General features: G+C 40.9%; 1 protein-coding gene across 1 annotated transcript in view; it reads right to left on the bottom strand.

The window, feature by feature from the left end:
• Nucleotides 1-25,453, bottom strand: part of COL21A1 (collagen type XXI alpha 1 chain) — a 127,936-nt gene that overhangs the window by 12,500 nt on the left and 89,983 nt on the right. Inside the window, exons 16-23 of the mRNA XM_083431899.1 lie at nt 23,862-23,915; nt 23,716-23,769; nt 20,093-20,146; nt 8,954-8,998; nt 8,105-8,158; nt 4,082-4,135; nt 2,271-2,324; nt 1,078-1,149 (exon numbers count right to left, since the gene is read on the bottom strand). Of these exons, the coding sequence (XP_083288025.1) occupies nt 1,078-1,149; nt 2,271-2,324; nt 4,082-4,135; nt 8,105-8,158; nt 8,954-8,998; nt 20,093-20,146; nt 23,716-23,769; nt 23,862-23,915 (441 nt within the window). The remainder of the gene's footprint in view (nt 1-1,077; nt 1,150-2,270; nt 2,325-4,081; nt 4,136-8,104; nt 8,159-8,953; nt 8,999-20,092; nt 20,147-23,715; nt 23,770-23,861; nt 23,916-25,453) is intronic.

Below are 25,453 nucleotides of genomic sequence, written 5' to 3'. Positions count from 1 at the left end.
AAGATCCCTGTGATAGAAAATGAGAACAGAAATCTTAATGTAAGTGTGTTTCTGTTTGTGGCAAGGCACTGTGCAATCTCATGCACATAATGGCCACTAGAAGTCTCACTAATCCAACTGTCCAAGAATGGACAACTTTCATTTAGAATCTCAGTCAGTAATTTCCCCTCTATCTGTTTCTTTGTAATAAAATAATAATCCATTGTGCTTCTCTTTGATCCTTGTCCTCTTAATGCACTGATTTCTATGGGTCAATATTTTTTTTAAAAAGTATGAATAAGAGTAAAACACAAAATGTCAGTAATATTGTAGATAGTAAAACACATGTATCATTTATAAAATTGGGGGGAAAGCATAATGCTGTCATCGTCCTCCCCCCAAAAAAGTTATGTTTTCTAAATATGTCATTTAATTTTACTAGCTGTTATATAATAAAGAAAAACTTTTAATTTAATTGTTTTGGTCCCTATTTCATTTCTTTAGCACAGATAAACTTAAATTAATTTGAATGAAAATCATTATTGTTTAGACAAGTCTACCCAGATGCTTAGAATGTTGAGGTAATTTTAATCTGTTTTAGTATTTTGTATCTTTTGAACTATGGTTGTAAATTTTCCTTGATTTTACTGCTGTACCTTTTGTTAACAGCTTTGAGGGTGTCCCCCTCCACAATCAAGCAGTGTATAAATTTTATGAAATAAATCTATAATAAAATAAACTGTGAAAATTAACCCATTGGCATGTATATCACAGTCTTTGATTATAAACCATATATAATCCAGTCCTTGATTCTTATTGTATCTTCTTTTGAAAGAACTGACAGGAACTAAGGAAGTGTATTGCCAGAGAGTAAGAGGTATAGTTAGGAGTGTGTCTATTTTTCATTAATACAAGTTAGCAGAACAAGCATGGAAACTGGCAACAGACTCAGAAATTGTGATCCTGAATGGGATTGTTATCTAGTTCTCATAGTTAATGGTAATTACCATGCATTACTCTTATCAGGGTGCTTGTAAAACATAAACCACTTAGCAGTTATTCCATATATCACAGTGTTTTAAACAGCAGCAGACATACCTTTAAACCCCGTGTGCCAGGTATCCCGGGATAGCCTGGTTCACCTGAAGTACCTGGTCTCCCTTGTTCTCCCTGAATAATACAACAGCTCTATAAATCTGAGATTATATAATGAATGATTAAAGTATGCATTGCTTTAACCATCCTATATGTACCAAAGAAAAATCACCAATATTTTGCTTTGCTGTTAAGCTTTTCTTAAGCCACTGAAAATACTGATCTAAATTAAGAAAAACATTGAACTATTTTACAAAGACACTGAACAATTTTTTATAATCCAGTTATGAGCAGCTCTGCCCATTGGTGAGCGAAGGAAGGGTTCTGTACCTCCTTCGTCTTCTTATTCTCCCCTACGTATATAACTCCAGCCTCCACATTTGGGATGTCTCAGCAAAGAGTGGTTTGGAGATACACATTTGTAAAGATAACCTGTTTTGCAATCTTTCTTTTTTTAAAAAAACAACAACACAGACAACCATGTTGATTGACTGAATAGGTGTTTATACATGTCAGAACAAAGGACTGTTAAGACATAGACCCAGTTCACACATAATGCTAACCCAAACCATGTACTGGCACAAGCAAGCAAATATGTGGGTTGCTGGAGAAAAGATCACAGCCACTTTGTTACTCCTCTGTTCCTGCTGCTACCATGCCGTTTGTGAGCTAAGCTATGGTTTGGCTTAATATTATGTCTGAACCAAGGCTCATGGATTGTCTCATTCCATGAGGTCAGGTTGAGATGTAATGCTAAACCAAACAATGGCTGATCTCAACAGCAGCAGGTCTGGAAGAAGAGCAAAACAGAGGTGATCTTTTCTCCAACAACCCACACATTTGTTTGTTTGGCTTACAGTTAAATGTGAAATGGACCAACGCAGGAAACCATGGTTTCTGGCTTTGAGCACAAGCTACACCATACCGTGGGTTCCTGTGGTCTCCCCTCCTCCTCTTTCATGCCTGGAAGGATAAGCCACTGGATCACAATCATAGTGTAATCCATGGATCAAGTTCCCAACTACTACATGAAAGTTAGTTCATCAACTAATCTGGGCAGGCTTATATTGTGATTTAGACCAAGAATGTTAATTTTTCTATTAGTCACTAGTTGAGTTTTCGTACGGAACAACATTATATTGATGCTCTCAACACAAAGATGATATCATTACAAATTGAAACTTAGCCACATTTACCTTAATACCTGGCACTCCTGATTTCCCTTGCGGCCCTTGTTCACCTTTGCCACCCTGTGAATATAATGATTTCGACAGGTTGATGAAGCAATCAATGAAGTCACTTGGGAAGAGAACCACCTACATAAACAGTTAACTTACAAGAAAAAAAATACCTGTCAAACTGTGGCTGAAACTAGGCAGAGATTTGAAGGTTTTGAATTCTGAACTGTACGTAGTTCTACTTCCCCCACATATAATAAGGCTGAACAGTGACACAATTCATTTTAACATGGTTGTGGAGCTAGATCCTTTTGGAAATCTCCAACAGCAAAAAAATGTAGCAAAATGGTGAGAACTGAGTGGTTTGAATATGTGTGACTGAGTACATTTGTGTGTGAGAGAAAGAAGAATGAATAGCCAAAGTTCACACATTAATTAATAAAAGGGGGCTCACATACTGTGAGAGTCAGCAAGCCCCATGCCATGACCCAAAGTCATGTGGTTTCCTAGTCCCACCCACTATCCAGTTCTGTGGGAGTTTGAGGCTCGCAAGGGATATAGGCAATGTCATGTTAAACTAGCCAACTAAATAGTAAATAGAACTGTTTTGTTTTACTTCTGGGGATTTCTCTTATGTGTTGGTAATTCATTATTTGTAGTCTTTTGTTTTAAAAAGTTATTAACTTTTCTTTTCAGAAAGAATAGGAAGGAGGGGGAAATAGAGGACAGAGAATATCAGGATCTTGAAGAGCTCAAAGAGCTACCTGGTGGCTGAAATATTCTCTTCCTCAGCAGGGAGCCAGACAAAATTGAAGCCTTATATAGGTTGACAAGGCCTGGAATGTGGTAGAGGCTGTCTGTCTACCTGGAGGAACTGCCTATAGGTTAATGGGCCCTTGCCTCATTTTTCAATCCTTGACACTATGAGGCTAGGGAGACAAAAGTACTACGGAGAAATTTATCATCTGAGCAGAGGATGATGGCAGGGTTTTGTCTTCTGATCAGAAGGACCTCTAAAATGTACTTGGTGGTTCTTCCCCTGAGAAAACAGCCTGAATTTTGTTCTCATCAGAATCTTCCGCCATGTCATCATTCCTGGGTCATCATGGCCAGTAGTGGCTAGCAAGGTGGGGCTGCTCACCTGGCTTCCCAACGCCGAGTGTCACTGCCAGTTAGGGAGACAAGCAACTGAGGTGATGGGGAGCTCAGAAGAATGTAAGGAAAGTGTTTAAGCCAATCTGTTGCCTCCCTGCCACCTCTTCTCGAGTGCTCTCAGTAACCGGCAGCAAAGCTCAGCACTGGGAAGCCAGGTGAGCAATGGTTCGCCAACCATCCCACCAACTGCTACTGGTCATGGAAATGAACATAGATGCTGATTTGGGAAAACCACAGACGGCCCAGGAGCTGGTACCCTGATCAGACAAGCTTCCCTGTGCAGATTGTGTCAGCTGGGCTGTACATGATTAATATGTGGACATCAGGAGGCAGCACCAAGGAGTCATGTGACCTCAAGGGTATGGCTAGAAGTGAAGCCTCGCAACCCCTTTTTGTGCATGGGGCCCTTCATGCAATTAATGTGGGAAGGATTTTTCTATTGTTTCCACTGTAAGCTACAATAAAGTGTCCAAAGAAGCATTCGTTTCTCACATTAATTTACTGATGTCGCCTCGTTTTCCAGAACTTTGTTCCCAAAGACTAAGCTCAATATGCTTACACAGCATATAGAGCTCCTTATATGTTTTAATTCCCTCTCACTTTCTTAAAATTGATGTCTGCAAAAGCTAAAATCCCAAGGCATTAAACATTCAGCCTAGAGGCATTCAGCATACCTTCGGCCCAGGCCCTCCAGGTAAACCCAATGATCCTTCAGGTCCAGGAAGACCCTAAGAAACAGAAATAAAAGTCTCCAGTAAATATCAGAGGGAGAGCCTGCCCAGTCAAATCTTAATAGATATACAAGCTGTGTCTTGATCTTAAAATTTAGGGACAGAATTAAGCATATACTTCATAGAATCATAGAATGGTAGAGGCAGAATAGAGAGGTGCTTCCCTTGACTGGAACACTTGGCTTCTGTTGATGCAGCCTAGAACAGTGTTAGCTTTTTTAGCTGCTGCATCACACTGTTGACTCGTGTTAAGCTTGTGGTCCACTAAGACCCCTAGGTCTTTTCCACATGTACTACTAGTAAGCCAGGTGTCCCTCATCTTATATTTGTGCAGCTGGTTCTTTCTGCCTAAATGCAGGATCTAACATTTGTCTCTATTGTATTTCATTCTGTTAGTTTGGCCCCAGTTCTGCAATCTGTTAAGGTCATTTTGAATCTCGATTCTATCTTCTACCCCTTCCAGTTTGGTGTCATTTGATGCACATCATCTCAATTCCTTCATTCAAGCTGTTTATAAAGACAATGAACAACAATGGGCCCAGGGCAGAACCCTGCAGCACCCTACTTGTCCCCTTTTTCCAGGATGATGAGGAACCATTAGTAAGCACACTCTGGGTTCGGTCAGTCAACCATCTACAAATCCACCTAACGGTTACCTCATACAGCTCACATTTTACCCACTTACTCGCAAGCATATCATGGGGGATTTTGTCAAAAGCCTCACAGAAATCAATATACACTACATCCACAGTATTCCCCTGATCCAGCAAGTTTGTAACTCTATTGGGGGGGGGGGATGAGTTTTGTCTCACATGACTTGTTTTTGAGTAACACATGCTCACAGATTGTTCAATTTGTTCCAGAACCTTTCCTGGTATTAATGTCAAGCTGACTGGTCTGAAGTTACCTGGGTCTTCTCCCCCCCCCCCCCTTTTTTTTAAAAAAAAGATGGAGACAATATGTGCACACCTCCAGTCTGCAGGGACCTCTCAAAGATTATAGAAAGAGGCTCTGAGATTACATCTGCAAGCTCCTTTAGCATCTTTGGGTGCAGCTCATCAGTCCCTGGAGATATGAGTTTTGTTTAAAGTAGCTAGGTGTTCCTTTACCACCTCTTGCTATCTTGGGCTGCAGTTCCCTCCTTGCATCATTTATTCTGTTATCCCCAGGCTGGGCACTGCTTTCCTTTTGGCTCAAGACAGTGGCTAAGTAGGTGTTGAGCACTTCTGCCTTCTATCACACAACTGAAGTACAAGGAATTGAAAGAAGGATCTCCCTGTGAGTTTTGCAAGGTCATAAGAGGTAGCTCTCTATACTTTTTAAAGAGAAAATTCTACTTTACTAAAAACCTTTTACTTGCAGAGTATGTGGAAACCTTACATATGAAATCTTAAGCGATGAAACAATAATTTAATAAATAAGATAAAATGTATTAAATTGTTGTTTCATCACTTAATAGATTTCATACGTAAGGCTTCCACTTGAGTAAAAACAAAATAATTTAGCCATCACTGCTTCCTTTTCCAATATTGTGGCAGATAAATCAATAAATTATTGAAACTGGCAACCATAATGAGGATAATTGTTACTTAATAATAATTTATTACTGAATTTCCCTAATGTATTACATATAAACTGTCAACAGGATTTCCATCTGTTCTTTTCTGGAACAAACTGTGTGACTAATAGAAGGAAAAACCAACTCTATATTATGGTCAATTTTCCTTTGTGGCACTCACAATATTCAAATATTCCATGCATTGAGAGTACATCTATGTTTAAAAGGGAAATAGAGACAGAATAAAATGGGAATAAACTGGTAATTAAATGAAATGGTTCGGTAATTAAATTGGTAATAAAAATAGTAATGAATCCTCCAGGAAATGAATCCCACAAAATTATAGGAACCAGAATAGCTGTCAGTTAAGACATTAGGAAAATAGAAATTATATTGGAACAAAACAGCACAGGGCAGATCTAAACCTGGAACACAGGCAATGCAAAGCTTTCAGACAGCAATTACTAACAATAATAAAACAATATAAAACTTGTGGGATATTTAAGGTCCATGTTGCATGCTACCCCAATCTCCAAGCAGTGTGAGATTCCAGGGATTGTTTCCAGCAGCTTACCCAGGGTTTGTGTTTCCTTTGGGAATAAGGCATGGCAGAGTGTCTCTATGATATTTGGCTTATTTATGCATTAATACAACCTGAGCCTGCGATGGAGGGATTCACAGCATCTCCCATTGCCACAGCCTTGGATTCAAACAGACATCAAACATTGCTCTCTGACTCTTAATCCAGTTTACTGCCTTTCCACTGGCTCACATCACTGCTACTTTAAATTTTGCAACTGACTTCATCTGTTGAGGAAAGGGCCCCCACCCATCTCCCTTCTTGCACCAAGCCCCTTAATCCCCCATCACCTCACCAGGAAGCTAGCTTGGCTATTTCCCAGAATTAGAAGTCTTGATTAGCTTTTAACCTTTGTTGGATCCAGAGATTAGAGGGGTCTGCCACCCTCCACCAACTCATAACAGCCTACATACATGACTTCAACGTTATTTACTACTGAAAACTGTTCCTATTTTTCTCCAGGAAAATAAAGGTTGACAGGCAAGTTGCTGCAACATGCATGGACAATGTTATATGGAAAGAGTTGCAGGATGAATGGATGGATAAATTTGCAAGCCTTAGGTTGTTTCTCATAGCTTTCCACACTTGTGAGCAGAATTTAATTCCAATCCACGTGTGAACTAATTTTATCATTCTGATGCAAAGTTCCTGTTTGTGCTCCAGAGCACACACAAGAGCCTACACTCCATTTGGCTTCCTTATTGGCTTGGTGCAGAGTTAATAATGCTAATAATGTTAATAATACATGAGATTAGGAGCATGCCACAAGCTCACAAGCTTGCTCTCCTGCCCCTCTTCTTTCATGACTTTTCTCCTCCTTACATCAACACCAGTGACAACCCACAATTACCTTTTAAAACTAAAGGATATAAAGTAGACGGCATCCCCGGTGAGAGCTAGGAGCAGTGCAAATATAATGCATAACAATATAACTCTAAGCAAAGAAGACTTGGAGTGATTTTCAAGCGGAAGAGAGAGCATATTAACACACACACACAGCACGCTTCCCAGCTCCATCTGCTGACCAAGGCTGGGAGGTGGCCAGCAAGATGTCTGCGCCAGGCCACTGTCTCCAATACTCGCAACAGCAATCTCTTAGTGCCATATTATATATATATCAAGGTTTCAGCTGATTAAGTCTCTCGTATGAGTAATTCAAACAGAAGTCATATTCACAAGTTGTAAAGCTGACTAAAGCTCCAGCTCCTCCAAAACCATCTCCACCAACAAAATGAAAGATGCGCCACTTGCCATCAGTTCTGAACTACACTGATGAGGCCTAGCATCTGCTGAAAATTAATACCATCCACTCTGGAAAAGAGATCATTTGTGGAAGTTATTACCAGATCAGAACAGAGGCGCCTCATAGTTATAAAAGAGCTTAATAAACTGGAAACAATCGCTTTCAAGTTCCCAAATAAATGGGTGACATTTGTCCTCTTGAAAGCTCACACGCAAGCCTTTCGAAGGATCTTTGGGATACCAGACAGCTTACCCTTTTTAGGGGAAGTTTACACACAATACTCATCGTAAACATAATACAATTCAGAATGGTGTGCTTACAGTATTGACCTTAAGTTTCTAATTCTTGAGGCTTGATTTAGTGCAGTTATATTCAATGGACTGTAACACTTGACTTTTTTTTTAACAAACTGAATATTGTTTGCATTTTCTGCAGTAATAATATGATCAACGAAGTTGATTTGATTATCAAGTCCATACTGTACATTTGTCCCTTTGCTTAATTCAGTCTTATGAACTTATTGATTCCATAATTCTATTTTTTAATTAAAAAAAAACCTGTTAAAATACAATACCACAGACATACAGGTGTCCCTGGTGATCCTTTAGTTCCTTCATGTCCTGGTGGTCCAATTTCACCCTAAAATGCAAGAACAAATTTCAAATAAATTCAGTATTTAGAAGAAGGCTGATCGCCGAAGAATTGACGCTTTTGAATTATGGTGCTGGAGGAGACTCTTGAGAGTCCCATGGACTGCAAGAAGATCAAATGCATCCATTCTTAAGGAAATCAGCCCTGAGTGCTCACTGGAAGGACAGATCGTGAAGCTGAGGCTCCAATACTTTGGCCACCTCATGAGAAGAGAAGACTCGCTGGAAAAGACCCTGATGTTGGGAAAAATGGAGGGCACAAGGAGAAGAGGACGACAGAGGACGAGATGGTTAGACAGTGTTCTCGAAGCTACAAACATGAATCTGACCAAACTGCGGGTGGCAGTGGAAGACAGAAGTGCCTGGCGTGCTCTGGTCCATGGGGTCACGAAGAGTCGGACACGACTGAACGACTAAACAACAACAATATGAATTCCAAAGAATACCCCATTTTACATCTACACCAGTGACAACCCACGATTACCTTTTAAAACTAAAGGATATAAACTAGACTGCATCCCTGGTAAGAGCTAGAATTCAGCATAGTGCTGAATTCAGCATAGTGCTAAGGAGATTGTTATATCAGCACAATCTCTCCTCCCCCCAACACCTTGCCTGCTGTTTCAGGGATCTCGCCCTCCCCATCCATTGACAGATGTCTTCCATCAGTGAAAGGGGCATCAGGGACCCCACCCAAAGAGTTTATGCAGTCACAGAAGATATGTGTGTGTGCGCGTGTGTGTGTAAAAATTGCTGTATTATAATTTTATATCTTTATGAATACCTTTTCTCCCTTTATTCCTTGAACTCCAGGGATCCCAGGCATTCCCTTGAAAAGAAGTTGAAACATTTTGAAAGTTAATGGAAGCAACATTATTTAAGGTTGTCACTTAGGGCTGCTTACTCATTTACTGTGCAGAGTTCCCATAGATACGGGTATGGAAACAGGCAAGCACGCACCTTCCATCATGCATATGAGGCAACATGAGGTGCAAGATACATTTGTGTGTATATGCACCCCAAAATTTGCTTAGTCCATCACAATTTTCAAGCAGAAAAATCACACTTGATCATAAACTTGTGCATCCTGACAACTTTGCACATTGCTCCTTATGATGAGAAGGCAGAGTACACACTCACCCAGTGAATTGACAAGATTCTTGAACTGTGTACATACGAACCAGCCCAGAATGATTGACAATGCATATAGAATATAGCATTTGAAATCTCTAATTTCCGCATCACCAACTACAGGTGTATTAATATTCTTGCCTAGACTTTACTTTGCTGAACAGTTTGTATCTTCTGCTTCTAACCTATCAAGTTATACTACCCACTTTAAAACTGGTTCAGTCCTTTGGCATTAAATATCACTTCTATCAAATGCTATATTGGATTTTATTTTATGAATGTTTTATCTCTGTGTATATGGCATTTTGTTTGTTTTCTTGGTTTCAGAAAGCCCGCTACCAGTAAGCTTCTTGTTTTTTTGTATGAAACTTCCTTTTCATTTTTTGAAATACTGGCCTGGAGGAGAATATATTTTTTAAAAAAATAAATCTAAAAAACAGCTGGTTTATCTGAAGCTCCGGTTGTGGCAAGGTTAGTCATCTTTTACTTTTCTATTTGGAAAATTTCTGAGAAACAAGACAGTTATTCCTGTCTTGCTCCTGGGAGGATTTTCATTTTCATTCCCATTTCCCACCCCCACTGTAGCTGGGAGATGCGTTGTGACCCTTCCCTCCTACACCAAAGAACACTGGCAGGGGAATACTGAGAAAAGTACTCAGTGTCTCTACTACCTGATTATAATGCTCCTTTTTGGTTTGGCAATATTGCCCTGAACTATCTCCCCACACTGTATTTCTAGTGACTCATTCAAATGACCACCAAGACACATGGCAGCTACCATAATTTGGATCAGGCCACAAGTGCATCAGGTCACATGGCTTGTTTTATATCTCCTTGCAGACACAGATAAGTATGTGACCTGGTGTGTAACACTCTTTGCAACTGCCGCTAGGAAAATTAGAGCAAATTATATAGCCAAGGTAGCCACCAACTGTAAAGGAGATGAATTTATTTGACCCTATCTACATCAAGCTATATTCTAGCTTTATCACCAAACTCCGAATATAATTGTACATTGTATTAATTAACATTATTTTTTAATATATTAGCGGCCATGTGATAATTTTAGCCTATAAATTTTATAGTTTATTATCTTAACCTGTATATTAAGGTACTTTTATAGCTCTGTTTAGAGTAGTTAACGTCTTGATAATATAAATGTTTTAAGTTTTCTGTATCAATCCAGTAGATTTTCTTTTAATTGTTGAATGATTCCGTGTACACTGTGGCAGCCTTTGGCTATGTGCAATAAAACTGACTGACTGACAAGCGGAAGCTGCCATCATTACCGCAAAGCCCTGTTGAAATGACAACACGCAAAACTGATCCTGCTTGTTGTGAACGTGTCACGTGACCTGCTTGCCAAGAATTGTCCTGTACTGGAAGGGCACATGTTGATCTTGTGACCTGGACATAGCCTATCCCATTAGGTGGTAATTATAAAAACACTGAGGGAAATGGCTTTTCAAATGTCTGTAATTTTAAGCACACTGAAGAGGGTGCAAGCCTCACCGACCTCAGCAGCAACAAGCACTGTATTCAGAAGTTAGTAGCAAGACCTAACAGGATTGGAATGATGCTACTAGTGAGAGTTTTGACATTTGGCTATGGAACAACATGAGCAAAGACCTACACCGTCAACAGCACAACTTTTTTTTGGGGGGGGGGAGATTCAAATATCTGTATTGTTATACAGATAGATTGCTACAAGCATTGAGAATCATTTCTAGAGCAAATTTGCAAAGCATTTCCCAGTTTCTATTGTGTTGACCCTCACAACCCTGTGAGCTAGGTCACTACTTTGTCTATTGTATGGATGGAAACTAAACCAGAGTGATTAACATACACATACCCTAATGCTGAGTTGTGGACTTTTCAGCATGTCAAGCACAGTAATGTATACGAAGGTTCAATCTGGAATGGCAAACTGGTTCTTTGAACAGGCTATCCTTTCTGGACTGGACCCAAATGCAAAAGGCAGAGTTTGACCTAACCAGCCCATCAGCAGAAGCCATGTGCATGGACCTCTGGGTCCCCCCCCCAAAAAAATTGGCTTTTTTGAGAGCACCCCCCAGAACATAGTGGGGGGAGGAGAGCTATCATTCCGTCTGGCAAGCTAGAATGTTTGCACAGGTGTAACGAATGGAACAGTGCAACACTGAATTCCACCCGAAATGTTGCAGGCTAAATATAAACAAACAAACAAACCAATTACTGCAGAGAGATGCTGCAAAGCATTATATGAAACTATGAGTTCGAAATATAAATTGAAGCTGGGAACTCCAGCAATTCAAGAAATCTCGGCGTGGTGCAGAATTTCTTGATGTTGACACTTCCAAATACAATAGCAACTGGGCTTCATGCCCATGAATTGAGCTAAGTAAGGTGAAAACACATTTTGTCTAGCTGCCTTTGCCAGGGAAAGAAAAGAAAACTAAAATGCGCTTCAGAGCAAAGTAAAAAGTAAAAAGTAAACAAAAATCAACAAAAGCCATGTGGCACATTAAAGGCTAACAAACTGTATTATGCAACAAGCTTTCATGGACTAGAGTCCACTTCATCAGTTGTAGGAACGTGGTGGTAAGATTGGGGGGGGGGTATGGTAAGCAAACACAGAATCAATGCTACAGCAATTATTCTTACAGAGAGCATGACTGATACAGGACAAATAAACATGACCAACAACAGTACATCAACAGGCCCATCTGCATGTTATACTGAAGGGCCCAGGACTCTCCATTTCTCCCCCATTGTACATTTTTAATTTATATTTTTCTTCAACAAAATATATCCTGTCTTTCAGCCCTCCATGGGGCCCCAAAGCACCTCATAACCAAGTTTAAAAATGTAACACAATGTGAAAATAATAAACAGAAACAGACCTTTAAACCAAAAACAACTAAAAATAACTAACAGTAGCCCTGGATGAAAATCTTAAACCAACCCAAGGCTTGGCAAAAATGAAAAACAAGTTCTTAACATAATCGCAAAAAGCCGATCAGGACCTGCTGAGGTAAGGACAACAGTGGACAGTGGGGTGGAACTGTGCTGCCCATCTGACTGTCCTCTGGCTAATTCACTGCAGCATACCAGGCAGAGGGCAGAGAGAAGAGGCAATGGCAAGGCTGGCACAGTGCAAAACTGCCAATCAAGCCAACTCAGTGCTCCTGCCAGATGCAGCAGTGACTGTGCCAGAGGGAGGTCAGGAGAGCAGCACAGCTCCACCATGCCATCTGCTCCTGGGCAAGAAGATCCACAATCTGGGTTCCACAACCAAAAATTCCCTGTTCTGCATTTTAAGAGACCAGGTTTCTGGTGGCAAAGGAGCAGGCAGGGTCTTGGCAGGCTCATGAGGAAAAAGGAGTTCCTTCAAAAAAAGCATGGACTCAAACCAGAGCATTAGATTTAAAAGCCAGTGCCATGAACTGAATTCACAAATTATCTGGTAGCCAGTGAAGACTGAACAAACCCAAGTGAGATGTTCTAAAAAATGAGGCCCAGGCAACACTTTGTAAATTAATCCATAAGTATTTTCTGGCTGATTCACCACTACATGGATGAAAAGAGCAACAACAGAGGTTTTTCATTTTCTTAATTCAAGGTTTTTCATAGTTCCAACATTCTCCCAAAATTGATCCTGCCCCAATATCCTGTAATCCATGAACACCACAACATGGTATTAAATGTGACTTACATTATTTTGATTTTAGGTGGGGTCATAGCCCATAGGCTTAAACCCAAGTGTTTTTCATTCATTCATTAGCTTTAGTTTTCTGAGGAATTATTGTAATTCTGATAGCTGGTTTAGGATAAATGCGGGGTCACCAGCAGCAACAGCAAAATAGTGAGATTCACCTTAAAAAAGTGAGGTAACACACACTGAAACAAGTTGTCCTTTTTGAATCTTCTATGTAGCCCACTTCAAGGAAGTATCCAAGGGGAGAAGTAAAGACGTGAGGAGAATCACCAGGGACAATACCTCTGACCCCTCCATTCCACTTTCATAATTCCAGTTTGTGGAATGTTCCAAAATGTGTAGGGATCTTCCATGGATACAACCAGCTCCCCGCCTGCCTATAGTTATGTATCTTCCATGATTCAGCAACTAACAAAGATGCAAGGTGGAAGGGGGCAAAACCAATGTGTTTGTTCCCACTGCCCTCCTCAATATCCCCATTTGGATAATGCGCAAAGAAGGCTGATGCTGTTGGTATAAACATTTGTATGAAGAACAAGTGATGGAAGAATCAGTCATCATCTGGATGGATTTTATTAACAGGCCAGACACATTTACTTTTTCCTTCAAAATTAAATTTCCTAGTTACACAATATCTCTTCCTTGATACACAGAAGGCTGGCAGGAGAATAACCAGACTATGGAACATTTGGCAAGAAGATCAACAATGAAAGTTTCAAACATAGCATGAGCTCTCAAACTGTGAGGTGAGCCTTAAACGGGTTGTGAAAGACACTGAGAAAATGGGCAGAGAGATCCAGTGATGGACATGATCCTGCAACAGGGGGCTCTTCCCTCTTCCTACCCCGCCTCCCACCTAAAACTGTGTAGGTTAAATGAATAATCCCTATGTAGTATTGGATATTTGACTGGCCCATTATCAAATAATGAACCAGTATTTTTAAAGCATGAACATTACAAGAACAAAACAAGCAGAGATACTTCAACCACCAACAGTTTTTATACTGATGCTATTTTTAAAAAAATCAAATTAGCAGCTACTGTGAAACGATGAAACCAAGTTTCGAAAAAATCAGAATGAATTACTACAATGTTAGGTAAATGTTTCTGTAAATACAAACAGTGTACTCAACAGCTACTCTATTTGACTTTTATTGAGGAATATCCAGGTCAGCCTATAGTTACAACTGTTTATTTTAAAGAAGATCTTTAAACAGAAATAAAACTAGGGAAAACAGTGATTTAAATAAATAGAAGTCAGATTCAAAACAGTATGGGTGGCCCTTGCTAGTGTGACCTTTCCAGTGGTGACTGTTTCTGTGCTTGTTTGTGGAGATGCCTGAGGTAAAAGCAAAGCCCTGGTAGAAGAACCTTTGCCATGCTGCCATGCTTGGTATGGCACCACCAGCCACAGTTCCTGGACACAAACTAGTCTCACTCCTGCCCTTGCTAACTAATGACACCATAGTGATGCTTGTCAAAGCTAGTCCACCACCACCTACACATAGTATTCTTGGCTTCATGGAATTCTTGACAGTGGGTGGCCACAGCCAAATTATATTTGACAGGTCAACTGACTGGTGTGCCAACTCTACCCCTGGTAAAGCATCCTCATTTATCTATATTGTAGTTGTTGAAATTATTGGTACCTAATAATTTTAGGAGCAGGTCAGAAATGTCTTGTCCTGTTCCACTTCTAATATCAGTGTTTGATCAGTGTCCTAAATCCACAGATTTGTGCGTGCAGGTGGCACATGGGCCGCCTGTGGGAATTTGAGAAATAGCTCTATTGGAGGCCTGGCAAAGGTTGCCTTGGAGAGGGGATTATCTCCTGAAGGGAGTTTCACATGGGCACTAGGCAAGGCATTCAGTCACTCGTTCTTGAACAATACACATCTGGCATTTGTTCTGAAGCCAATATGGCGCCCCTCCAGATGGTAGGAAACTACAACCACTGCCAACATTGGTTGTGGCAGATTGTAGTCCAACATCTGGAGGGCACCAAGTTGACTATCTCTGATAAGGGCAAATAAGATGGCAAGAAGGCAGAATGAAGCAAGCCCTGGAAACGAGCAGAAGAAATGCTGCAGCCTATTATCACCTATGGGAATTAGGCTTTATCCTAAGTTTTTTTGGCAGAGCAGCCCCAGTTAGAGAGGCATCTGGATCAAGCCTCTCTGAATTCAGCCACTTTCCTATGACTCACCAATAAATGACACATCTGGAATATCTGGGTGAATCTCCGAAGCAAGCATAGTAAAGCTAATGATTAATATATGGAACATTGAGAAATGCCCTGCACAATTTAGAGGCTGCTAAAATAAAAGTAGTTTCCCATCAGCCTTGTTTTCCTATTCAAATATCACTTACCAACAGCTGCAAAGGCTACTTAATGTCTGTTCAACCCCAGAAGGGCCTACAAAATTGGGTTTTTCCTTTGCTTTCCGGGTATAGTTTACTCTCTTTCCTAACTTGCATTCATTTTAAGTGACAGGGCTGGCTTGGGCCCAAAGGAAGATGTTCAAGAAAGGCATTCAAAACCCCTTTTAAGAGTTTGCTTCACACTTAAACCATCCTGAGTTCTGGAATTGTTTTAGAAAGCCACTAAACGAATTCTTTACATGCAACACACAGATTCGTAGCCCAAGTAAGTTAACAGCCAATGTACTGTATGCGGTTGATTGGAAAGGCAGACATTACCTTAATTGTCAGGGTAATATTTCTGGGTGATCAAAAGATCAGGCCTATCTTTTAGGCCTTGCCACAAAACTTGTTAAATTCAATCCGTGTCATTAAAAAATACAAATTTTGCAAGGGTTGCATTAACTGAAATGATAAGGAATGCCTGTCTCTAATCAAACGCTAATACAAAACAGATTTTTCATGCAATTGTTAAACCACCAAGGGAAACAGGATCTTTGGAAGCACTACAAATGGGAAAAGTGCCACTCTCTGGGAGTGTTAGAATAAATTGTATGGAATAATTCATGATTCACTGGCTTAAGGGGAAAATAGCCATTGGGGAAGTCCTTTGTAGAATTAACCCTATTCAACAGGACACACATCTCCAATATATCTTTCTTTTCTCTGTACAGAAGTTTTCTGCAAGAGCAACAGGGATAAACACTACTTTTAAACAGAAACTCAAACGTGCCATTTTATGTATCTGATCTCTGTTCAAAAACTTAAAGAGTCTTCGGAGAAAATAAATATCCTTAAAATCTTTCCTTGGCTAGTACTCAGACCACCATACCTGCTCTTGTTGTTAGCTATATCTTAACACCAATCCCTTCATCTGCTATCACTACTATTGATGACATGTCTAGTCTGCTGCTCTTCAAACTTTCTTACTCAATTCTCTTCTGCATTGGAAGAATTAGCCATTAAAAAAACTTGGGCACAGTCCAACCAATGGCCCAGCAGTCTTAGCATTGTATCCAATGGAATTCCATTCGCACTTCTGGACTTCCTCTTCCTCTCCTACCCCCATGCCCTCCCTATAAGCCCCCCCAACATCTGCTTTAGAAGTGCATTCAAAAAGGAAATTAAGTGAGAAGAAACCAGATTTTAAAAGAAGCCCACAGCATGCATTACGTATTTTTAAAATATAAAATTGTGTAAAAAAGTTATATTCTCTTTCATCTCCATTTGCTTCCTGAAAACCAGACACAGCACCTTTTCTTTCTCTTCCTTTCTTTCTCTCCCTATAAATTATTCCAGTGCATAGGAAGTTCAGAGCTACATATATGTTGTAAAACAAATTCCTTGCCAAAAGAATTACGAAATACATTCCTAGTGTAACAGAATAACTGAGCACAATCAATGAGATTCGGAGCTCCTAACTCTCTGTTGAATTCATAGCCATTAGGTTTGTCTGAAAAATGAATACAGTGGTGCCTCGCAAGACGAAAAGAATCCGTTCCGTGAGTCTCTTCGTCTAGCGTTTTTTTCGTCTTGCAAAGCAAGCCCATTAGCGGATTAGCGGATTAGCGCTATTAGCGGTTTAGCGGCTATTAGCGGCTATTAAAGGCTTAAGGGATTAGCGGATTAGCTGCTAAAAGGCTATTAGCAGCTTAGTGCCTTAGAAAAAGGGGGTGAGGAGCGGGGAAAAAACCCCAGGAATCGCAATACATTTTCGTCTTGCGAAGCAAGCCCATAGCAAATTCGTTTTGCGAAGCACCTCCAAAACGGAAAACCCTTTCGTCTAGCGGGTTTTCCGTCTTGCGAGGCATTCGTCTTGCGGGGCACCACTGTACATTAATCATTCCAAATGATCACAGCTAAGATTGTTTAAGTATTTGTTGCAATCATCCTTTAAAATTAAAAAAAAAAGAACCCCGCTCATCAAGCCTATAGTCTGGGTCTGGGCAAATATCAAGGAATTAGCTTCACTAAAGGCTGCACTCATGGAGGAAAAAGGATTCACCATGTTGAGAGACCCAGTGCATGCTGGCTCCACCCGTGCATTCATGTGTAGAGCAGGAAGGTTTGAATAGGGAATCGAGGTGCATTCAGCTGAATACATTTAGACTTCCCTTCATGGTTTGGAACCCTGGGTGGCTGGGGATAAAGCTGCCATAACCAAAGAAGTTGGAGATTGGACTCTCTGCACAAGTCCATGCAAAAATGCATGAACAGGGTTTCAGTGAACATGCAAAAAGATACCCAGGTTGCTCCTCTACAGAACTCCTCCAAGGGGTATATCAATCCAAGAAAGCTACCATGGGATACAATTTTCTCAAGGAATTCACAGTAACTCAAGGTAGCGAAACATCGCCCGCTACTTTTAAGCCATCTTTGTAGAGTAGCCCTACGTTCTTGAGGACAGCTAGGATGGATGTCTCTTCTTTTTAACATCTGCCACCCTTTCTAAATAGAATTTACGAGGTTCCCGATCCAGAACAAGTGCTGCACCCATTCTGACTTCAGTTAAATGAGATGGCTAGACTCAATGACAAGCTGTAATCAGTCTTGTCTTAATACGGTAATGTCTTTGGCTAACACTGAACAGCTGAAATTAATGAATATTTATTAGGAATTATGTGAGGGTTTGTGTTGTTTTAAAAAAAGCTCATCGATTCATGGGAAAACAAGAATTGAGTTATCAATGAACATACATGAAACTGAAATGGATCAGAAATAGACAATCTGTCCATTTCTAACCATATGCAAAGCATATTTCCCTAGAGAAACTCTCAGCAGATCAAGTGATTAATGGACTGAATGTATCATGGGATATCCCGTGGGCCTCAAAATTCCAAAGTCTGCCTCTGGATATATTTTGAGGTTTGCTTTATTAAAAAATATACTGTGTGACCCACTCAAATGCATATCCTTGGTTGTTGGGCTTTACCATCATATTCCGGAACACAAATTTCTGTCCAGATCACACACATCACTGTTTCTCAGATTACTAAAATATTTAGTCTTTTACCATCAAGCATAATAATGAACAAATCACAGGCCCAGTTCAGACATAATGGAAAGCAATGGTTAGGGTCCAGGCTTGTTCTCATTAACCACAGTTCAGTTTTAGATGTCACAGAGAACTGTGGAAATGAAAGCCTCTGGTCTCCGTCTTGCATGCATCCAAGAGGAGGAATGCACATTCATGAGAAACCATAGTTTCCGCTTACATCAGAAATTGTATTCCAATGCATCTGCTATTTTGCAAGTTCAAATATAAGAAAGAAGATCTGAAAATCACATGGCAACTTACCTACCTGGTTATATTTTTGGATTTATATTCTACCTTTTTACAGACTCAAAGGGGCTAGTGGATAATAAAACACAGACCTAAATTTTAAGAAGGACTTAAACAATTTGCATCCAAATTTCACTGGCAGAAGAATAACATTGTTTGTTTATAGGGAATACAAACACTGATTTTCCTGGCACCAAACATGGCTGAAGTCAGCGCAATGAACAAAAATGCAGACAGCGGTCCAGGCATGTTCCTCAAGCATCTCCTACTAGCAGAGATTTTGGACATGGAAAGGTATCATATGTTTCTACTGACCCAGTTTTTATCCTCACTGTACACTAGTTTCAGACCACTGTAACTACATAATAATTTCTCTGATGTTCATTCCCAAGAATAACTGTAAATCTAAGTGTTTGAAACAACCTAACATTTAAACACATATATCATTTTGAATTATAGGCGGAGTGGGCAATACAGTTAATTCAACTTTTTTGTTATATATTTAGTAGTCATTATCTAGGACACAGAGACTGCTGATCAGAAGAAGCAAGTTCCAGTTCTCTTGCTCATCCAATGTTTATGCATCTTAGTAACTATGAGGTCACTCACATTGGCAGAATCTTAATTTGAAGTGCAGCCTCAGAATTTATTTTCCCCCAAGCACAGGTGCACTCTGGTTATGCATGTCAGCAAGTGAATTCAGAGAACCACTTTCTCTTATCACTAGGAATGGGGGGTGGATTCAATTCAGTTCACATTGAAAGCTGAATCTATTGAATTTGTACTTTCCAGAATAATATGAGAAGAAGCCAAATACAGTCATTGCACAAAGATGCCTATATTAGTGAAAAGAACATAAAAAAATGAATTGTATTAGGAGAAATTGCTTGCAAAAATACAAAACTGCATGAAAATGTGCTTGTTAAAATAAATTCACACAAAAATGCTGGTGGGGATTTTAAAAAATATGTATTTTTGCAAATTGCTACCAAAATATAGAGAACTGAATTTAAGATTGGAAAAATGAGAAATGGAGAGAATCAAAAATGACAGATCCCTTCCATCTCTGCTCATCAACACTGTGAGATCCTTACACTGAGGTCTACATAGAAATGCAATGCAAACCTCTGTTTATTTACTCAGAAGTAGGTCCCACTGTTCCCTGATTCTAAGCATGTATATATGCCTGTGAGCCACTATTTTGAGGAGGTCTGGTTCATGGGTAAGCCTGATCTACTCATCAGTATAATAGAGCAAACTGGACTCAAACTTCCTTGACACCAGAGCTCTAAAAACATATATTTCCAAGAAAAATGTTGAACCCCTGCAAAACTGTAACAAAATATCAGTGCAAAATATAACTGAAGTATAAAACATTGGGGTGGACTTACAGGCTCTCCCCGTCGTCCTTCTAGTCCTGCAGAACCTGGTTGTCCGGCTTCTCCCTTAATATTGATGACAAACAGTTAAAATTAGTTCAAAATATTAACTGGTTAAAATGTTTGCCTTTCAGTGCAGGGCTTTATTTCATAAAAGGACATGCACTTTCTTCAGCCAATATAGAGGAAATGAGCAAAATCTGCTGGGAAAATATTACATCACCATGAACAGCTATGACATTTCTTCCCACTGCCCCAAGCCATTGTTTAGGTTATCCTCCTGCACTCATCTGAGTTACAGACATTGCACGAGATCCAAAGAGGTGTCTTCAGACTACTAGTCATATCTTAAAGCTCCTCCCTACTACAGCCTCTCATCCTCCCCACCCTGAAGAGCTGCTCCTGAATGTCAGAGAACCCTCTGGGAATGGCATCCAATGCAGGCCAAGTGGCTGCTTTACTCAAATTTCAGAAACACACATAAGCAGACATGGTCCTTTAGATCTAAACCCTCATTATTTTTTGGAATTGTGACTGCACCAGTCACTATTTTTCTTTGAACACAAGAACGAAGGAAGAAGGTTGCCTTACTCGTACTTCGACATATTCATTCAAATCTAAACAAACTGATTTGAAAGGCTGACTTGGCAGCCTTGGCAGTAAAACTAACTCTGGGCATAATGCTGCCAAACTTCTTCTTTTTAGGGAACCTGTTAAAAGCCTGGCTGTCTTTCTGTCTGCTAGCTGTGATGGTTCATTAGCTGTGATGGTTCATACTGCAGAGCCCTTAAGTCACTGATATCCATTGTAAGGGAGACTGGGGTACAGTGGTTAGGTTGTCGGACAAGGGCTGAGGAGACCCATGCTCAAATCCCCACTCAGCGACAAAGCTGAGAGTGTGACTTTGGATCAGTCACCATCTCTCACACTAAACGTAACTGACAGGGTTGTGAAGATAAAACTGAATTGTGGATTGAATTTAAGGAAAGTGTAGCCCCGGCTTGAATTACAAAGTGAGATCCTTCCTTTGCAGCCACAGCTTGAATCACCTCTGAACAAGAAGGGATGGTGCAGATTAACAGTGACTCCCCTGGCAATTAAGAAACCAGGAGCCCGTCTCAGAAATGCTGTGATCTGCCCTCACCCACCCCCAAAGCAAATACACTCCTCCCCCTTAAACCATGGTTAAGCACTGTCAGTGCCAACATTAAGGCTGTCCAGTTCCCCTTCACCCAGAATTCAAACCTGCAGTTTAAATTGCATTTCAGATACTACTGTGAGGGGAAATCCTAGCTAGCCTTAACCATGGTTAGCGCTGGTGCTGAATGACTAATTGCTTAGCTGTGGTTAAGGACTGGATGCGTTCTTCCTTCTGCAATGGGAAGGAGCTGCGGAATGGGAGTGCATGATCTCAATCGTGGTTCGTAATTTGTTAACTATAGTTACCAAAGAGCCAGCATGATAAAAGTAGAGCACTGGTTATCATAAGAAGCGTAGCAGTTAAGGGGAAACTATAGAGAACATCTTGTGCAGGCTTGATTTAGCTATAGCTTTGAAACTCGGCAACCATGATTCAGAGATTTGCAAATCATGCCTGATGTGGATCTGTCTGCAGTAAGAAGGGTGAGGCTGGCTGAATCTATTTTTTTGCAGCATTTCTAGAATCAATGGAAAGAGACAGGGGAGAAAAACTCACCCATTTCACAAAGAAGGGTTGCATTTTGGATCATTCCACAGAAGAGGATCCCCATGTGTGTGACCACACAGAGGCCAAATTGTAGAAAGGATGGGTTTGGTGTGCAGCAAAGTATTTCTTACTGTTTCCAATAATAAATCTGTTTCTGAATTTTTCTAAGAAAATAAGGAAGGCTCCAGCAGAAATCTCCAAAGATGCTTGTAAAAATCCTCTGATTTTGATTACAATAAAGCCCAAAGTAAAGTGGTGTTTTATGGAGAGCAGATGTTCAAAGGCAAGCTGACAACATTTTACTCCAGCAGAAATAAGAGACTACTGCTTTTATAGCTTAAAGAAAATGAGAATATGAGCAGCAAACTCTTCCTTTTCTGTATCTTCCCATTATCAAAGAGTGACTCGAGAATGTAATGATTTTCAAACATAAAGACATACAATTTTAAAAGAATGCACTGAGCCCACATCACCAGCAGGAAAAACCATTCAGATGACAATCCAATACATTCTCCCTATTCCCTCTATTTCTCATCTTCAGCTACTGAGTGCTGCTGGTTATGCAGCCAAACCAGCACCACCCATGAAGAGAAAGGATCCATGAGGACTGTACATGTGTTGAGTTTACAGGAACAGGGGTAACTACAAGAACTTCTGCTGCAGCAACAAAGAAAGCTTTGGTACAGGGGTGGCCCTAATGGCAGCATTTAAAAGATAAATGGAATGCAAGTAACTGCATATGACTTCAGTCCTCCTTACATACATTTTATTATTAGTTATTGATTACCTTCCACATATATGTCTCAAGGCAATGTATGCAATATAAAAACAGCTTAAAGATAATTAAAAGCAGCACAGATAATGTCTTCAATTGTTTCCAGGAAGTGCAGATAGAGGGTGCTTGTCGTAGCTTGACCAGAATGCTGTTCCACGAAACAGGAACAGCCACCCTGAAAATTCTCTGCGTTACTATGAAGTGGGGCCTCTAATCTCTTTGGGACTAGCAGGGGAAGTTCTCCTGCAGAATACAGTGTCCTACTGTGTATTCAAGGGATGAGGCGGTCTCTCAAGTAACCTGGTCCTGAGTTGTATTGCTCTTTGCTTAGGCTGCAGCTTCCACAGGGTAACCACTAAAACACAGGCATGCACACACACCCTCAAATAAATACAAGCTCCCTTCCCTCCCTCCCCCATATGCAACCTGTAGGATCATTCTACTTGCTTTCTCTCACGGGTGCAAGCTGTCTCAGGAGAACTAATGAGCTGGGCATGCAGGAGTTAACAGGACCCAGCAAGTTTCACAAATGTTTTGCATCTATCCCCTTCTCTAATATAACGTCTGGCTGCAGGCAATGAAACAACCAGGCTGCTTTAGGCAAAAAACCATGCCTGCCTGCAATCAATTTCCTCCCCAACTCCAGGGAGGTTATTCCACTAAGGCTTTTCTTAGCAAGGGAGATCCCAGACAACCTCTCCTGGGACTAAGTAAATACTGTGCTTCCTTTCTTCTTTTCTTTTTTCCTGGTAGACATCTTTGCTAGCTCTTTGCATGGGGCATGTGTGCTAAATCTTTTCATCCTCTCCTCTGCCAATTGCCTTGGGGTTGCAGAAGTGAAGAGAAGGGGACTTTGGCCAAAAGACTAAACGCGGGGGTAGCTGCATTGCTTCTATCCAAACCAGAACACCAGCAGAGGAAGAATATGAATGATTATAGGGAATGCGAATAGGAATGACTGCTTGAAAAGCAAATGCATTCCAGCACTGCCAAATTTACCTCCCTCCTCTCTCTTTTCCCACTAACTCCCCTTCCCTTATTTGCCTTGTCTTTTCAGTCTGTAAGCCTGTTTGACTGACGAGAGCTCTTTGGGGAGAAAATATGCACCTGAAAAATATCTCAGTACAAGGTATTTGTCCTATTGCATTTGAATAGAGTCAATATTTCAAATACCTTAAAACCTGGATTTCCAGGTAGGCCGTCTTTCCCGCTGCTCCCAGGATTTCCCTGTGACAATAGAGTGAAGATGCTATTATTCACATTATGTAATGAGAGAGAACTGTCAAAAGGAAAAGGAAAAGCAACAACATGAAACTTACAGGCCTCCCAGGCATTCCTGGAAACCCTGCTGTACCCCTTTCTCCTTTTGCACCCTGTCAAAAGAATAAAAGAAGGCAATAAGAAAGGCAACTGTATTGTTTAAGCAAAGTAAGCCAGTGTGTCATCACGACCTGAGGCAATTCCAGAGTGATTAATCCATGACACAACATCCATACACATGCAGTGAGGGGAAGTCAGCTCATCAGTTCCTAGCATGACCGTGGCAGGATAGATTATTGTCCCATTGTTCATAAACCTGGAGCACTTACACTCTACAGCTGAATGGCACGTAGGGTGTGTTTGGTGTATAGAATATCTGGAGTGATTTTAGGCATGGCAGCCTTTCACTGGAGAATACAAAGCTCCTGCCAAGGCTAAGGTGGGAGTCACCAGGGGGAAAAGGTGAAAGGAACACATCATTGCACGCTCTGCCCTCCATCACAAGAGAAAGGACCATCATCCTGCTAATTCCAGAGCAATCACGAAAATGAGAGATTTAAACATGCCACAAGTACTGCAGGCGTAGGACAGTAACAGAGAGGGAGGTTGTTTGAAAGGCACAGGGAGGTATTCTATTAACTTTTTGTGCTAGTACAAGAGTTAGCCCTAACACAAAAGAATTTTCAACCTCTTTCCCCATACACACCCCGCACCTCCCTAAATCTGCTCTGGATGGTTGTGGGAAGAGATTTAGCAGGCATGTGAAGCAAGGAGAGAGGGAGAAATCCTTGCACTGACAGGACCGTGGCATTAGGACTACATTGAACACAACCACAGCGGGGAAAAGAAAGCCTCAGCCAACGTCTTCTAGACCAAGGTCTGGCCAAAATGGTGCCCTCCAAATCCTGCTGGACTCCTATTACCCCTAAATATTGGTGATGTTGGCTGAGGCTGATGGAAGTTTATTTCATTTCATTTCACAAAGTTTGTACATTGCTTGATTGCAACAACAACAACTCCAAAAACCTCAAAGTGGCCCACAAAAAGGTACAATAATAAAAGCAAGAAAAAATTACAACCATTCTTAAAAACATACAAAAGTTAAAACACTAAAGCAGATTAAAATTACCTCAACTTTCTAAGCATTTGGATGGATCCCACATTTGCAACCACTGTTCTAAAGCAAAGACCAGGACAGATAACAGCATAGCAGGACACCAAGGTAAAGTCCTGCTAGCCATGAAGATATGTAGCCAGAGCACTGGGGTAGGGGGACAGAACTTCCCTCTCCCTGTGCAAAGCACAGAAAGAAGGAACATGTTGTAAAGATTGTGGGGCTAGCTGCGGTGGGGTTAAGGAGAGTTGGCAGGGCAGGTGGGAGGAAAGAATTTGGGAGCTAGTGACATAGCCACTTCCGGCCTGCCCAGGAGGTGGGGTTGCGGGCTTCACGCCCACCCCACGTGAGCGGGGACTGGTTTCAGCCCCCGCGAGAGCAGGGAATCCCGACCGCGTCATCTCCCCCAGCCAGCCAATCGGGTGGCAGGGGGCGTGGCCTGCCCTATTTAGGGCTGGCGCGGCCGGGGCTAGTAACATTCAGCTCTCCTTTGGAAGCCTTCTTGAACCCCAAAGCTTGTATGCAACGCTGAGCTCA

The sequence above is a fragment of the Podarcis tiliguerta genome, assembly GCF_965153285.1.
Source record: "Podarcis tiliguerta genome assembly, chromosome: 3".
NCBI classification, from domain to species: Eukaryota; Metazoa; Chordata; class Lepidosauria; order Squamata; family Lacertidae; genus Podarcis; species Podarcis tiliguerta.
This window is presented reverse-complemented; position numbering and strand designations above follow the sequence as displayed.